We start from the raw sequence: 16884 nt of genomic DNA on the forward strand, positions 1-16884 counted from the left end.
AACAAAATATAATTATATTACATAAATAATAGCTAATGAGTAAGAAGAATTTGAGTATTGGTTCAACATGATAGTAATGTAAATAGAAAGTAGCAATTATATTATACTCAAAATTAACAATCACTACTCGTCCACTAATAAATTCCCAACTAATAAAAAAGGGTAATGTTAATTTAAGGGACCCAATAGGCATTTATCAAGGGGAAATGTCATGTGCAAGATTAATGAACCCATTGAGAAAGTGGGATAGATATATTGGCATTTGCATGGTCCCATCATTGAATGTCAAAATTTTAAATCTCAAATAGGAATACTATAGCAAAACATAAAATGTCAAAAGAAATAAACTTAACCTATAATATTACTAAAGATAGAAATATAATATCTAAAATGTAATATTTAGAAAAAGAAAACACTGCTAAAATGAGAGAGAGAAGGTAATAAAAGTAACATTTGAAGATGTATTTTTCTGGACAGATCATTTGACTATTTGAGCCCTTAAACCCTTCTAATTTATTTTTTTGAACACTTAATCCTTCACATTGTTAATTACTTTTATAGTTTTTCAAGTATGGAGTTTATTTGCACCATTTAAAAACGTTAGGAGCTTAATTAATGGCCAACAAAATTAAAAAAAATATGTGCTCTTTTGAATAACTTAAAGGGTTATTTTGCACCTTCATCCAATTTTTTTTTTTTACAAATATAAGAGAGGCAAAGGAAAATCACAAGCAATAAATAGTATATTCATTTGATTTGTTTTTCTTTCTAAATTTACATAAGTCCCTAAGGAGGCACTGCATTAATAACCACTTGTTAGTTAAGGGGCAAAAAGATGAAAAAAAGAATACACAAGGTAATTAATTAAATATAAGAATAACCCAAAACTCACCAATGATCTTGAGAAGAAACCAATATCACCCCAAAATTTAAAATTAAAAACCCATTAAAAAAATTAAACCCCACCCTATATACCCTTAGGGACATTTAACATTTCTTCCTGGACCCCCATAGTAAAAATAATTACCCCAAACTCGATTAATTCCTCCTTGAATATCATAGCAATTAGGATGATCAGCCAATACCCTTAAATTAGATAAGGGGATTAAATTATTATCCCAATCAACAACTTGTAAATTTCTGAAATATGAAGCTTTTCCAAAGCCTTCTCTGGCAAAATGACCACTGCCCATTTGAGTAGAAGTGTGGAATCCTGAAGCCCTTGAATTTACAGTTTCTCCACCAAATTGGACCATACTTGCATGATCCCTTAAGTGAGTGAACAAAAATGATGGCCAATAACCTACTAATATCCCATTTCCAAATTCTAGCCACCAATTTCCATGCTTTGGATCCTACACACACATAAATAGATAAACAAATTTAGTTTTAAATTATGCAATAAAGCTCATATAATATATTTAAAAAAAATATCTGGGGTGTCTGATTTTTTTTTAGTTTACTATTTTAGTGTTTGGATTTTTATTTCTTTTTATTTAATATTTTAATTATTTAAAAATATATCAAAGTATTTCAAGCTATTTTTAAGTCATTGGTGTGCGGAAAAGGTAAACAATTAGCCCCATATTTGCTTAAATCTTGTTGTTATATTAGCATAAAAAATATTGATAGAATGTGTAAATGATACATTTGCCTGTGGAATTAAAATAACAAATCATATCAGTAAATTTGAAGTTTATTTGTGATTTTGTTAGTAATCCTGCGATCAAAAAATAAATAAATACTCATTTGATATATTTTTAAGAAATAAAATTCGTACACTAAAATAATACTTTTTTTTAGAAAGACACTATTGGTATACTATTTCCTAATATAATTATAATAAGGTGATCAAATGTGCAAAGAAAAACAAAATCCAGAAGATAAAAGAAAAAGTGAAGATGAGGAATAAGGAAAGCTATTTAACTTGTAAAAGAAGAGAATCTTAGAAAGGAAAAAGTGCAAGAAAATTACAGGCACTGGTTCAAGTTATCAAAGCATGGCAAAATGGTACCATTGTTTAGATATTTGTCAATGTCTTAAGGAAATTGGTTAAAATTAGTTCATATTCAAATAGGTTGGTTGTAAATTAATGCTATATTAAAATGGTCCCTTCATATGTATATTCAATAGGCATATCAAATAGATTTAATTGCTTTAGAAATCACATACTTTAGTGTTTTTGATAATTTTAATACGAACTTTTATTTTCAGCGAAACACATGAATTAAATACCGAGCAATTTCCGTTAAAAAATATTGACGTGGACGCCACAGTATACACTGTTTCATCGTCCACATCAGCAAATATTTAACAGAAAATTGCTCGGTATATCGAATAACAATATTTTAAAAGTTTATGTCCAACATAGAAAAATTAAAAATTCGTATTAAATTTTCCAAAGACGCTAAAATTTGTGAATTTTAAAGCAATTAAGCGTATTAAATAATAGAGCATTTGATTTACCTTCCAGACCAATAAGCTGATATCAAATTGACCACCAGCATAAGCAGAAGTTGGAGAGATGGCAGCTCCAATTGCAATTTTACTGTTAGTTTGGACAAATCCTGAGCATATATAGTAAATTGTAGCATCCCGTTGCTTGATATGCATCAGTCTGTAATAATAATAATAATAATAACAATAACATTATTACTATTACAAATATATTTATAATTTTATCTTATAGTTGAAGGCAAGACAAAGAATACGTAAGTATATGAAGAACATAGGGTTGATTGCAAATCAGCAATTTTAGCATGTTGTGTAATTTTACAAACTTTCAATTCTGGCAGTTTTAAACACTAACTAGTATTATTTATTTTTTGCAATTCAGAACATCAATTTTTTTTAATAAAAAATACAGATGCGGACATCAGAATATACACTGTTCCGACATCAATAAAAAAATTGCCCAGTGTTTCGAATTGTTAAAAATTGATAGTTTGTGTTTTAAATTGCAAAAATTGAAAGTTCATATTAAAATTACAAAATATGCTAAATTTCATTATTATATTTGCAATTACTCCAAGAAAATAAAAGCTAGTTTATATGTTTTACTTACAGTCCAATATGTAAAGAATCTGGGATAGTTGTCCCCATATAGTTCTGGGCTAACCTGCAAAATTATTTAAGCAGAAGAAAACTTAACATTTATAGTTACTACAACAACTAATATATATCATATTAATAAAAATGAGAGGTGGTTGAGCTTTCAAACTGCTTTAAATGTGAAAAAATGTAGGAATATCTTGTTTTCATTATACAATATAGCTCTAAGTTTACGTATCTTACATTGATGATGAAGATTTTTTCTCTATATATTTTAAAACTAATGTCTTCCTAACATTTGGGTATTAGGTAACCTAGTCGAGTGGAAATATTGTTAAAGCTCAACTTGATTCTAAAACTTGAAACTCGACTTGAATTCCGTCAAATTTTATTTTATGAGCTTGATCTCGAATCTGTTAGAATATTTGAAATTTGAAATCAATTCAATTATGTATAATTAACTCGAGTATTTTGAAACTCGAACTGGACTTTGTAATTAACTTAAGCTCGACTGAGTAATCGAATAGCTCATAAGTAACCTCGACTCAGTTGCGTGCTTACTCGTAGGTCCTGTTTTGGCAAGTGGGCACAAAAGGGTTTGTAGTCTGCAGATTCAAAACTCATTTTGCTATATTTAAAGTCGCCGTCACCATTTTGATGAAATAGTTGGTTGGTGGATTCAATTAATAGAGTGGTTGATAATTCCATTATTTTTATAGATTTCAAATCCACCATTGAAAGCTATACCTGGACTTATATCATTTTTATTATTGTTTCAAGTTCAACAAAGTTTCCTTGTACTTCAAGAAAGTAAATATGCTTCAAAGGTTTTCATAAATAAGTGTTAATGTTTTCAAAGATACGTAGAAGTAAACTCACCAGCTTGCCTTTTAAGTCAGCTTTTTCCCCGTCTCCTTATTACATTTAGCTGATGGATCGAGTTTATTTATTTTAGCCTTAGGCATAAGGTAAATAATAAAAATGTTTGTATTTTCTTTAAAAGTACACATAAAGTACACATAGAAGACGACATCAGGAGGTCATATTTTTAATTTTTTTGATTAAAAAGGAAAAATGTTTATTGGGTCTCTAGTTTAAATTGTTTATCAATTAAAAAAATCTTTTGTGATTTTTAGCATTAGCACACTTTATAAACCAGTATGGTTCGGTTATTAATTAAATACTCCTAAAACATAGCGCTGACAAGTTAGAGAGTAGCAACATAGAAGTGAAGGCGGAGACTGATGAAGAAGAAGTTGAAAAAGAAAAAGTGGAAGTGGAGGTCGTGCAGTTACAGTTGATGGAGATGGAAGCGAAATTCAATATCTTTATTAATAAAAATTAGAAATATATTAAAAATATTTAAGTGATCAAACACAAAGTGTAATCTTAAAAGTTTATTAAGAGTTATAATAAGTATGTTTCTAAAATGTTAGAGTTTATTTTGTCTCTTTTTTTTAATTTTTTAATGTTGCATTGCTTGGGGATCCCCTAAAGTAGATTGTGAAGTTGGAAAACTAATTTTATTGCCATAGAAATGAATTTGAGCTTTGGGGTGGGAAAAGAGTAAAGTAGGAGTTGGTGAAGTTGATTTATGTGCAAAATGGCGTTTCAATAGGAAACATACTTATTATAACACTTTGGTCCTCACAAAAGCAAATACCGAAAGTGCAACACAAGCTACTACATGTGAATTAGGGTTTGTTTTCATGTCAATTATGACAGAATCTTAGTTTTATGTGAGCCTTTGGATTATGTTAATTAATTCACAATCTCTTATTTGCATCATAATTAATGTTTTCGTGTATTTGAAATTCAATAACACTTGCATTTATGTGAAAACGTAAGCTTTAAGAGAAAGATAGCTGGCATTTTTATGCACATGCACCAATTTTTCATGATTATTTTATAGATCAAGTAGACTCTTGAGCACTGCAATTTCAATTGCTTGCTATAGGCTTAAGCACCTCAAGTAAGATCATTTTATTTTTAATTGGTAATTTACTCATCTTTTTAGTAAATGAATTAGTAGTAATTATACTTTTGTGCAATAATGCATAGATCTACTAATAAATGTTTGAAGAAAGGTAGAGCAACTTATAATTAATGAACCCAGATATTTTTAACTAAGAATTTGATTATGTTAGCTGTTAGTAGTTAATAGTTATATATTTCAAATTTTAAAGTGGTCTTAAACAACTGGTCCTATTGAATTTCAAAATCGAAATATTAGAAATACACTAAAGACTTTTATGTACCCAGATGCATGATGAATAGATAATTAAATATACTATGACAAACATTTGATTATATAATTACTTAAAAGAAATCAAAGGATGACAACTTAAGCTTTTAGCAATATAAACAAATCTTTTATGTCTTGAATTGATAATTAATTTAATTATAATAAATTAAAAAATTAATTAATTTTTAATAAAATATTTTTTTTATATTCATATCATTTTATTTAATATATTCCTAAACGATAATTTGGACATTGTGATTTGTCAATTATAAATTGAGACAATTATATCTAAGTCTCAAATTATATCTACTTTTCCTCTCAAAAAAATAAATAAATTATATCTATTTTCAAAATTTATTTTTGTATTATTTTTCATTTTGAATGCTTATTTTATATAATTAGTTTTTTATTTTAGTTTTAAAAAAGTTATATGGATTTAAAATGAGAATTATGTTTTTAAAAATAGGTTTAAATTGAGGGTTGAATATATTTGTTTCAATCCACAAAATTAATGGACCACAATGTATAAATTATTTTTAAAAATATATTTAATAAAATGATTAAAACTGTGGATGCAGAAAATTATTTTACCTTTATTTGTACTTACTTTATATATCATAATTATTTCTATTTAATTAAATGGTTATGGAGTATTAATTTAAATACTTCTTAAGTAGGTGGTAAAAATTAATAAAAGGTGAAAAAGCGAAACATTCATTATTGCATTTCAGCACAAAAAATAATTATATTGCATAAATAATAGCTAATGAGTAGGAAGAAACTGAGTATTGGTCCAACATGATAGTTATGTAAATAGAAAGTAGCAATTATATTATACTCAAAATTAACAATCACTATTCATCCACTAATAAATTCACAACTAATAAAAAAGGGTAATGTTAATTTAAGGGACCCAATAGGCATTTATCAAGGGGAAATGTCATGTGCAAGATTAATGAACCCATTGAGAAAGTGGGTTAGATATATTGGCATTTGCATGGTCCCATAATTGAATGTCAAAATTTTAAATCTCAAATAGGAATACTATAGCAAAAATAAAATGTTAAAAAATAAAGTTAACCTATAATATTACTAAAGATAGAAATATTATATCTAAAATGTAATAGTTAGAAAAAGAAAACATTGCTAAAATGAGAAAGAAAAGGTAATAAAAGTAACATTAATTTGAAGACTTTTTTTTCTGAAAAATATAAAAAAATCCTTCAAATTATTCACAAAAAGAATATGAACCTTTTTAATTTTCAACATTTGAGCCATTAATACTTTTAAATGATGCAAAAAAGTCCTTTAATTTTTCGGGACAGAGCACTTAAACCCTTCTAGTTTATTTTTTTGAATTAATCCCTCACATATTTAGTTATTTTTATAGTTTTTCCAAGTGTGGAGCTTATTTGTAACATTTAAAAATGTTAAGAGCTTAAATGGCCTACAAAATTAAAAGGATTTATGCGCTCTTTTGAGTAACTTGAAGGGTTATTTTGCACCTTCATCCAATTTTATTTTATTCTCACAAATATAAGAGAGGCAAAGGAAAATCACAAGCAATAAATAGTATATTCATTTGATTTGTTTTTCTTTCTAAATTTACATAAGTCCCTAAGGAGGCACTGCATTAATAACCACTTGTTTTTTTTTTTTTGAGGAAATTAATAACCACTTGTTAGTTAAGGGGCAAAAAGATGAAAAAAAGAATACACAAGGTAATTAATTAAATATAAGAATAACCCAAAACTCACCAATGATCTTGAGAAGAAACCAATATCACCCCAAAATAATAACAAAAAAACAAAAAAAAAAGTAAAAAAAATTAAACCCCACCCTATATACCCTTAGGGACATTTAACATTTCTTCCTGGACCCCCATAGTAAAAATAATTACCCCAAACTCGATTAATTCCTCCTTGAATATCGTAGCAATTAGGATGATCAGCCAATACCCTTAAATTAGATAAGGGAATTAAATTATTATCCCAATCAACAACTTGTAAATTTCTGAAATATGAAGCTTTTCCAAAGCCTTCTCTTGCAAAATGACCACTGCCCATTTGAGTCGAAGTGTGGAATCCTGAAGCCCTTGAATTTACAGTTTCTCCACCAAATTGGACCATACTTGCATGATCCCTTAAGTGAGTGAACAAAAATGAAGGCCAATAACCTACTAATATCCCATTTCCAAATTCTAGCCACCAATTTCCATGCTTTGGATCCTACAAACACAAAAATAAATAAATTAAGTTTTATATTATGCAATAAAGCTCATATAATATAGTAAAAAAAAATTATATCTGCGGTGTCGGATTTTTTTTGAGTTTACTATTTTAGTGTTTCGATTTTTATTTAAATAAATATTTTAATTATTTAAAAATATATCAAAGTATTTCAAGCTATTTTTAAGTCATTGGTGTGCGGAAAAGGTAAACAATTAGCCCCATATTTGCTTAAATCTTGTTGTTATATTAGCATAAAAAATATTGATAGAATGTGTAAATGATACATTTGCCTGTGGAATTAAAATAACAATTCATATCAGTAAATTTGAAGTTTATTTGTGACTTTGTTAGTAATCCTGCGATCAAAAAATAAATAAATATTCATATGATATATTTTTAAGAAATAAAATTTGTACTCTAAAATAACAGTTTTTTTTTTAGAAAGACACTATTGGTATACTATTTCCTAATATAATTATAATAAGGTGATCAAATGTGCAAAGAAAAACAAAATCCAGAAGATAAAAGAAAAAGTGAAGATGAGGAATAAGGAAAGCTATTTAACTTGTAAAAGAAGAGAATCTTAGAAAGGAAAAAGTGCAAGAAAATTACAGGCACTGGTTCAAGTTATCAAAGCATGGCAAAATGGTACCATTGTTTAGATATTTGTCAATGTCTTAAGGAAATTGGTTAAAATTAGTTCATATTCAAATAGGTTGGTTGTAAATTAATGCTATATTAAAATGGTCCCTTCATATGTATATTCAATAGGCATATCAAATAGATTTAATTGCTTTAGAAATCACATACTTTAGTGTTTTTGATAATTTTAATACGAACTTTTATTTTCAGCGAAACACATGAATTAAATACCGAGCAATTTCCGTTAAAAAATATTGACGTGGACGCCACAGTATACACTGTTTCATCGTCCACATCAGCAAATATTTAACAGAAAATTGCTCGGTATATCGAATAACAATATTTTAAAAGTTTATGTCCAACATAGAAAAATTAAAAATTCGTATTAAATTTTCCAAAGACGCTAAAATTTGTGAATTTTAAAGCAATTAAGCGTATTAAATAATAGAGCATTTGATTTACCTTCCAGACCAATAAGCTGATATCAAATTGACCACCAGCATAAGCAGAAGTTGGAGAGATGGCAGCTCCAATTGCAATTTTACTGTTAGTTTGGACAAATCCTGAGCATAGTAAATTGTAGCATCCCGTTGCTTGATATGCATCAGTCTGTAATAATAATAATAATAATAACAATAACATTATTACTATTACAAATATATTTATAATTTTATCTTATAGTTGAAGGCAAGACAAAGAATACGTAAGTATATGAAGAACATAGGGTTGATTGCAAATCAGCAATTTTAGCATGTTGTGTAATTTTACAAACTTTCAATTCTGACAGTTTTAAACACTAACTAGTATTATTTATTTTTTGCAATTCAGAACATCAATTTTTTTTAATAAAAAATACAGATGCGGACATCAGAATATACATTGTTCCGACATCAATAAAAAAATTGCCCATTGTTTCGAATTGTTAAAAATTGACAGTTTGTGTTTTAAATTGCAAAAATTGAAAGTTCATATTAAAATTACAAAATATGCTAAATTTCATTATTATTTTTGCAATTACTCCAAGAAAATAAAAGCTAGTTTATATGTTTTACTTACAGTCCAATATGTAAAGAATCTGGGATAGTTGTCCCCATATAGTTCTGGGCTAACCTGCAAAATTATTTAAGCAGAAGAAAACTTAACATTTATAGCTACTACAACAACTAATATATATCATATTAATAAAAATGAGAGGTGGTTGAGCTTTCAAACTGCTTTAAATGTGAAAAAATGTAGGAATATCTTGTTTTCATTATAGAATATAGCTCTAAGTTTACATATCTTACATTGATGATGAAGATTTTTATGATATAGACTTGTCATATTCAATCTTCCACCTTCCGATCTTTTTTTTTTCAATTTTATTCTCTAGTATTCGAGAGGTGGACTGCAGTCCGGACTGCCGTCGAAAATTTAAAAATATAAAATAGAGTTTATAGTGAAGTTAGGTTTAGTTGGAGGATCAACCCGGACTGCAGAAAGGTCAAAATAAACCAAAATGGTTGACATATTATTTAGCCCGAGTTGAAAAAAAAATATCACAATTCCACTAACAAGTCGATAAAAGTAAAATATAAATGGATAATTTTAGGTGAGAGATGTCTTTTAATGTTTACTATATAATGTGTGAACAGTATGATGAGAGAGAGTTAGAATCGGCAAATAAAAAAGGTGAAAGAGAAGAAAATCGAGATGGTAAAATTAGACGATTAAAAAATAATACTAAAAGGTTAAGAAAAGGCGGATACGATAGATGAGAGGAGTGATTACTCATCTTGTCCTCTTAATTCGACTCCTAAATATAAGCACTCTCCCCATTCGAATTATTAAAAAAAACGACCCATTGATCATAATTTTTTTGATTTGATTTTATGAGTTCCTCATTCTAAATTAGCATGTTAAGGTTTGATTAATATAAATTTAAAGTGACAAACCTGCCAACCAGCTTCAATGGTATTAAGATCATCACCAAATGAACCAGAAATGACCCACAATTGAGATAAGCTGAATTCATATTGATTGGAAACTCTGGGTGCCCACACATTTATACTTGCTTTGGCACCATAATATTGATCTCCACTCACATATCCAACTGCATGCTGTACAACCCAACAATTTGATAATGAAATAAGGCTCTAAATATTCAAAATACATTGCATATTTGTTGAATATGTTACTATCATTACCTACATATAAGGAATTTCCCTACCTTATATTATATTCTTGATGCTACAATTCATCAACTATATACTTAGTTCTGTTCTCTTTTTTATTTGTCTTTAAAATTAATTGGACCGTCACCTTTCTTTTACTTGGCATATCTTTGGCCATGACTTCATTTAAAATAAAGAATAAAAAGCTAAATTATCAAGAAAATATTTAAGTGAAATAAATATTTCTAAAATAATTTTAACAATTTGGTCCGTAAATTTATCCTGACAATTATATCCAATTAGCAAATAAAAAAGACGAATGGTTTGATTGATAAAAGTATTTTTTAATCTTTTGATTTATTTTTATGAAAAATTAATATATAATTGAAGAAATAACTATCTTATCTAAAAAAAAATTATAATTTTTTTTTCTAAATTTGGATTAATTTATTATTAAATTACCTTACAATATTGAATTGTATTCTATATAATTTAGATTATTTTTATTATGACTTATAAAATTGACGGAACGGACTATTAAATTATTTTTTAAAAATAGTTCTATTAACTAGTACTACTTGATAAGGAAACCATGAAATTCTGCAACTTGATGACTGAAATAAAAGAACATTCAGATGGCAGAATTCCTTAATTTTCTTTAAATAGCAATTAACATAAGCATTCTTTCGTCATGTGTTTCATTGATTACTTTTCAGAGAAAATATTCACCAAATTAAATGATCAAACTCAAGGATTAAACTCATAAATTTATAGTTTATCTTGATCAAACTCAAGAAAGAAGAAAATGATCATTTATAAATTGAACTCTTGGATTAAATAAATCTAAAACCTTATCACTATTCAAAAAGCAGTATTTTGTATTATTACTCTTTTAATCTTTCTTTTTAATAATTTAATTACCAAAAACACTAGTTTGTCTTCAAGAAAAAGTGTCATGGAAAAAAAGAAAAAAAAGAGACAATTAGCAGAAAATCTCATTTGTTTGTTTGACCATTTTCTTTTCAGTTCTTGAGTTGATTAAGGCTGTTTTTGGCTCTTTTTAAAGAAAACAAAAGAATTAAATAATTTCTTTTTGCATTTTAATTTTTTATATGTAATATTTTTGGTGATTGTTATTAATTTGAAGAACATACCTCATGGCCATTACTATTAGTATCTCTTCGAACATGTCTTCTTAATTTCCGTCCAAATCTCCGAACAGAACTAGCTCTTAACATGTCTTCTTCTTTTGTTCTTCTGATCGGAACGGTCCCTTCAGGACATGTCTCCCCTGAAAAACTCCATAACTGAAAATTTTCCGACACCATTCCTGTCGGATTATGCCCTTTTGGTCTTTCCGGCGCCTCCTGAATTTTTCAGACGTATCATGATGAACAAAAAATTCCAAGAAAATAAAAATTGTACGTGCATTAAAAGTCAAATAAATTACCAATGGTTTTTGGCCTTTTAATTTTATATGATCAAAAGCTGGCTGCTGATGAGATAAAACACAGTCTATAACATCTCCATCAGAACTCTGCACAAAAAAAAAAATCAAGAACATAATTAACGGAGAAAATGAGAATAACGAGCTATAGCTCAAATAATATAACGCTGGACAGTATTCTGCCAAGGTCGTGAGTTCTATTCTTTAAAAGAAATACCTGAATTGTCTTGACAGGAGGTTTGTTGAGTTTCTTGAGATGTTCTTTAATGATCTTTAGCTTGTGTAACTCTTGATCAGGTCGGAAAGTTTGATTTTTCAGACGACCCGTAATATTTTCCGACGCCGAATAAACCGGAGAAATTAAAGAAAAAAGAAGAAGAAGAAAACAAACAAAACAAGAAATGATTGGTGAGAATGAGAATGAGATTGAGATCTCACTACACCACCAAGAACAAGAAGAAGAAGCCATATTATTTGTTTCTTCTTCTATCAAATCTCTATTACATTGCTTTAATTCTTCTTCTTGTCTTCTTCTATTATGATGATCAAAACAAGAAAATTAATTTATTCTTAATTTTTGTATCCATCCAACAAAAATATCACTATTCTAAAGAAAAATATAATAAAAATTCACCATTTCCCAACTTTTTTTTTTCTATTCTCTTCTTATTGCAGCTTCCTAATACTTGGATTTATAAATTCTGACAAGCTTCAATTTCTATGCATGAATATGAGGAGAATAAATAAATGAAAAAAAAACTATAGAGTATATTTGGGCATGTGGGTATGGAGTTATAAATACAGGGTAGTGATGAAATCATGCTTATATATATATTTTTATAAATGATTTTTTGGAAAAATAAAAATAGGGTAATGTTTCCAGTCTCCAATACAAGGACTGAAAACTTTAGCTTTATGGTTGAATGTTGAAATAGAATAATAGAGGGGGCAAAATGGGGGTGTGATGATAAATTATTATTTTCTGTTATTCTTTACTTTGGTTATGATAGGATTCTGAATCAAAGGGTTTTATTTCCTTTGCTTTAGGGAGTCTTTCTCACTTCCCTAGATGTTCCTTCTTTGTGTCAGCTTCTCTATTTTTTTCTTATTTATTTATGAGCAAATTACTCTGAGACTCGTCATATTTGTCATAATTTACAATTTGATATTCCTTATTTAAAAATTAAAAGATTTGATACTTCAGTTTTTATTTTATAAACAATAAGATCCTTCTATTATATATAGAAATTAAATAGTTAACGGAATGAAACGTAAGATACAAAATCGTTTGAAATTAAGGTATCAAATCGTTTACATGATTGCAACTGAGGTATTAAATCGTTTGTATAATTAAAATTGAGGTATTAAATCGTTTAAAAGTAAATTTCAAATTATTAACGGAACTAAGAAATTAAAGAGTCTTATAGTTTACAAAATCAAAATTTAAATATCAAATCGTTAGATTTTCAAACAAGGGATAACCAACTATAAATTATGACAAACGTGATGAGCATTAGAGTAATGCTCTTTATTTATCATATGGTATTAGTTTTATTATTTTTGCAAATTAAAGTTAATTCACTTTAAATTACTTATATCAATTCCTTAAGCTCTTACTAATCTCTCTAGGTATGGTATCGACAACATGGTATGGATAAAATTCTTATCTATGGTCGGTATGACGAACGACTCTCGCATAAATGTGATCACGAATCGAATTCAATTAGATATGGTTCTTTTATATACAAGTGCAAATTTGATTCATATTTGGTTTAAGACTAAAATGTATTTTTAAATTCGACATATTAAATGAATTTGTATATTATCTGAATTTTTTTTGAATCAATAAATATATTTAATACCGAACCAAATATATACCGAATTTGATGGAAGATTAATTATTCAAATTTGATCCAAGCCAGTCGAGGCGGGACTGCCGGACAGTCTAGACGAATATATAACCCATCAATTAAGTATATGAAATAACTCCATAATTAAAAAGATTATGATCTATAGGAAATATTTGGATATAGAAAATAATTTTTCATGCTCAAAAAATTACGGAATGTCGAATAATTTTTTATAATTCAATTGATTTGTGTATTTTAAATTCCAACTCCATAAACTAAAGTTATTGTACAAAATTATTTCTCGTGTTATTGTCCCATAAACTATTGTATCATCCTCATAATTTACAGTAATTAATGTTCTCCTAATCCTTAAATTATCAATCCTTACAATTTGGTCCTTAAAAACTGAAAGTGGTGTTGAAGTGTCTTGATTTGACCAATAAATAGAGTTTGGTTGTCACAAAATAAAAATACATTTTGAAGATGTCGTTTTCGAGCATGAGATTGAAGCTAAGCTAATTAGCAATAGTGTTGAGGCATGCCTACTTTAATTGTTTTTATGTGTGCATGCTTTCTCTCTCAATCCTGCATGCTTTGTTGGATTTCTGTGCTTTGCTTATCATTTTTTTTGTTGAAATCATCTTAAGAAAAAAAATCAACATTGAATCAGAAATTTTATTTGATACTACATAGTTTCAAATTTAAGTATTTTTAAATATTAATATACCAACTATGAATTACTTATTTCAACTTTTTTATAATAATAAAAAAATTAAAAACTAAATATAGTTAAAAGTGAGAATTAGAAAATGAGACAAACTTGACGATTTTAAAAGATTATGACATAAGTTAAAAAAATACGAAAAGGTAAAGTATATTTGGATGACTAAACCATTATTAATATAATTTTTTAATTGAATAAAATTAATAATATTTCATCACATCGGTATTTTATAATAATAATATATTTTATATTAATTAAAAATTTAACTTAAATGATGAAGTGAAATATTATTAAATTATTTACGGATGATGCGATGGACATTATTATTTTTATTAAATATATATGTAAATATTTTTCTATACCTATAAAAGTAATTCAGGAATAAAAGAAATAAAAAATCATCTATATATATAAAAATGATACCATTAATAACACGTGTCCATTCCTCAGCAACTTATGCAGCATCTCATCCAGTTTAATTAATTTTAGTTAATCTGTTAATAAGTTGAAGGTCTATGGAAATGAGTAATGCTATATAACCCAATATTTTTAACCCACCTTTTTGTACCGCCTGACGTGGCAATCAAAGAGTGGATTGATTAAATTCTGTTTTTTGTGATTTATATTTTTAGGTGGAAATTAGACGAATGAAACCTTACCATGTAAGGTGAGTTAAAAGAGTTGGGTTAAAGTGTTGAGTTATAAAGCATTTTCCTATGGGAATTTAGCTGCCCGTACTTATGGATTTAGAAAAATGAGTAAAGGTTACTAATTAACAGAATAATTTGGTAATTGAAAGGGAATGTGAGAGCACCGAGGCCTTTTTAGTTTCCTTGTAATCTCAACTCTACTTAGGCCTCTGCCAATGATGCCTGCCACTTTCCAGCATCTTTTTTTTTTGCCCTTTTATGTTTAATTAATTATTTTTTGTTGAATCTCATATGGTTTGCAAACACAATGAAAATGGTGGATAGCTAGGCTGAGCAAGCAGTCTGTTGAATTAAATTAACTGAATAATCAAATCTATTTCGATTAATTTGGTTAAAAGTTTCTTTTTTTTAATTAATTCGAACGGTTCAATTATTTTAATATTTTAATTCATATACAATTAAAAAAATTTAAAATTTAATCAACCAAATCATTTTTTATTGATAATAATAACTACTAATTACAATTTTATTTTTTTATTCTTTACTTTTCGTTACTATTATTTTTTAATCATAATGCATTACCTTTTTAGTACAAATTTTAACTTTTAAAAAATAGATAAAGACATCTTAAGAATAAAAATAATATAATTGTATTTTTTATACTAATTTTTTTCATTAGAAATATATTTTTGTTGTCTTTCATTCTTTTTAATATTATATTTTATTACTACTATTCTATTTGTTTTGGTTATTGAACGTTTTTTCTTCTTTTGATGCTACTTTTTGTGATTATTTTCATTTTAGTTTGGATATTGCGACGAATATCAAAATTGATATTGATGAGTCATATTTGTGTCGTGTTTGTGTTTATCAATTCAATATGCTGACACAATCAAGATTAATGTGAATATAATTTATTTATTGATCGTGTCAATATGAATACAATACAACACAAAAATTAAATGAATTATACGTATCAATTCGTATTACGTATTAATTCATACAACTAATCTAATTGCTAGATTATCTGTCTCGGCTTAATCTAAGATGATATATATATACTGAAAGAAACAAGCACATAAAGATCGGTATCGGTTGGTTGATCTCCAAATCCATGTTAATGGAGTCGGTAATCTAATAGGACTAGAAATGGTCCCCTTAAATAAATTGTAATGATCTTATTTTAAGTTGTTTATTTAATGTCAGATATCTCTATAAAATTCCAATATTACAACAACCTGTCACTTGCATTGCATGTGTATATTGAAGGTTAAAAAAACAAAAACTTTTTCAATGGTTTACCCCAACATTAAAGCAGAAATTCTCAGATTTGGTCTCCAAAATAAACAAACATATGACGTTTTGTTGAGTACTTCTTTCTCTATACCAAAATTAGATTACCGGGTCAATATCAATACAAAATAATTTTTCATTAAATTGCATATTTAACCCTCTTATCTTTATAGTTTTTTTTTTGTTTTTTTAATAAGTACATTTGTTGATACAAACTAAAATCTTAATCTTTTTTTTGGTAAACAGAAAAATAGAATATTGTATGACCAAAATATATACGCATTATAATATTTTTGTACCACTATAATATCAAATAAATTTATTTTTGACAAAACTGTCCTTAGAATGAATTTAAAAAAATATGTATTATCATATAATCGAGTTATTTTGATGAATATCAAAATTATCACGCATTCCTTAATCACAACATTAATGTCAACGTAAGTTATGGAATTATTTTTCATATTGTTAAGAAATGAGTAAACTATTAAGAATTGGGGTTAAAAGAAAATCAGCAATTGTTCAATTTTCCCCCTAAACTTGGCATAAAATATCAATTGAAGTCAAGTTTATTATTTGTTTAAAAAAACACCTTGAA

The 16884-nt window shown here is 27.1% G+C and overlaps 2 protein-coding genes across 2 annotated transcripts; both read right to left on the minus strand.

Annotated features, from left to right (window-relative positions):
- Positions 1-786: 786 nt before the first annotated feature.
- Positions 787-3102, minus strand: LOC130014865 (uncharacterized). Its single transcript, XM_056103831.1, has 4 exons — positions 3065-3102; positions 2467-2617; positions 1028-1355; positions 787-797 (listed from the first exon to the last, which is right to left on the minus strand). Exons 1-4 carry the CDS (start codon positions 3100-3102, stop codon positions 787-789), a joined length of 528 nt encoding a protein of 175 aa, XP_055959806.1.
- A 3750-nt stretch (positions 3103-6852) lies between these two features.
- On the minus strand, positions 6853-12766 carry LOC126656316 (uncharacterized). Its single transcript, XM_050350854.2, has 7 exons — positions 11987-12766; positions 11773-11859; positions 11477-11689; positions 10104-10268; positions 9226-9279; positions 8632-8778; positions 6853-7524 (listed from the first exon to the last, which is right to left on the minus strand). Exons 1-7 carry the CDS (start codon positions 12236-12238, stop codon positions 7147-7149), a joined length of 1296 nt encoding a protein of 431 aa, XP_050206811.1. The 5' UTR covers positions 12239-12766; the 3' UTR covers positions 6853-7146.
- Between the last annotated feature and the right edge of the window lie 4118 nt (positions 12767-16884).

Source organism: Mercurialis annua, linkage group LG7 (genome assembly GCF_937616625.2).
Source record: "Mercurialis annua linkage group LG7, ddMerAnnu1.2, whole genome shotgun sequence".
Taxonomy (NCBI): Eukaryota; Viridiplantae; Streptophyta; class Magnoliopsida; order Malpighiales; family Euphorbiaceae; genus Mercurialis; species Mercurialis annua.

Bases quoted from the DNA above. Each gene is read 5' to 3' on its own strand.
- LOC130014865 (XM_056103831.1), bottom strand. From the start codon at position 3,102: ATGGGGACAACTATCCCAGATTCTTTACATATTGGACT. The intron at 2,618-3,064 runs GTAAGTAAAACA...TTATTATTACAG, and splicing joins GATTCTTTACATATTGGACT to ACTGATGCATATCAAGCAAC. The intron at 1,356-2,466 runs GTAAATCAAATG...ATGTGTGTGTAG, and splicing joins TCAGCTTATTGGTCTGGAAG to GATCCAAAGCATGGAAATTG.
- LOC126656316 (XM_050350854.2), bottom strand. From the start codon at position 12,238: ATGGCTTCTTCTTCTTGTTCTTGGTGGTGTAGTGAGATCTCAATCTCA. The intron at 11,860-11,986 runs GTATTTCTTTTA...TTTTTTGTGCAG, and splicing joins CTCCTGTCAAGACAATTCAG to AGTTCTGATGGAGATGTTAT. The intron at 11,690-11,772 runs GTAATTTATTTG...TGAAAAATTCAG, and splicing joins TAAAAGGCCAAAAACCATTG to GAGGCGCCGGAAAGACCAAA.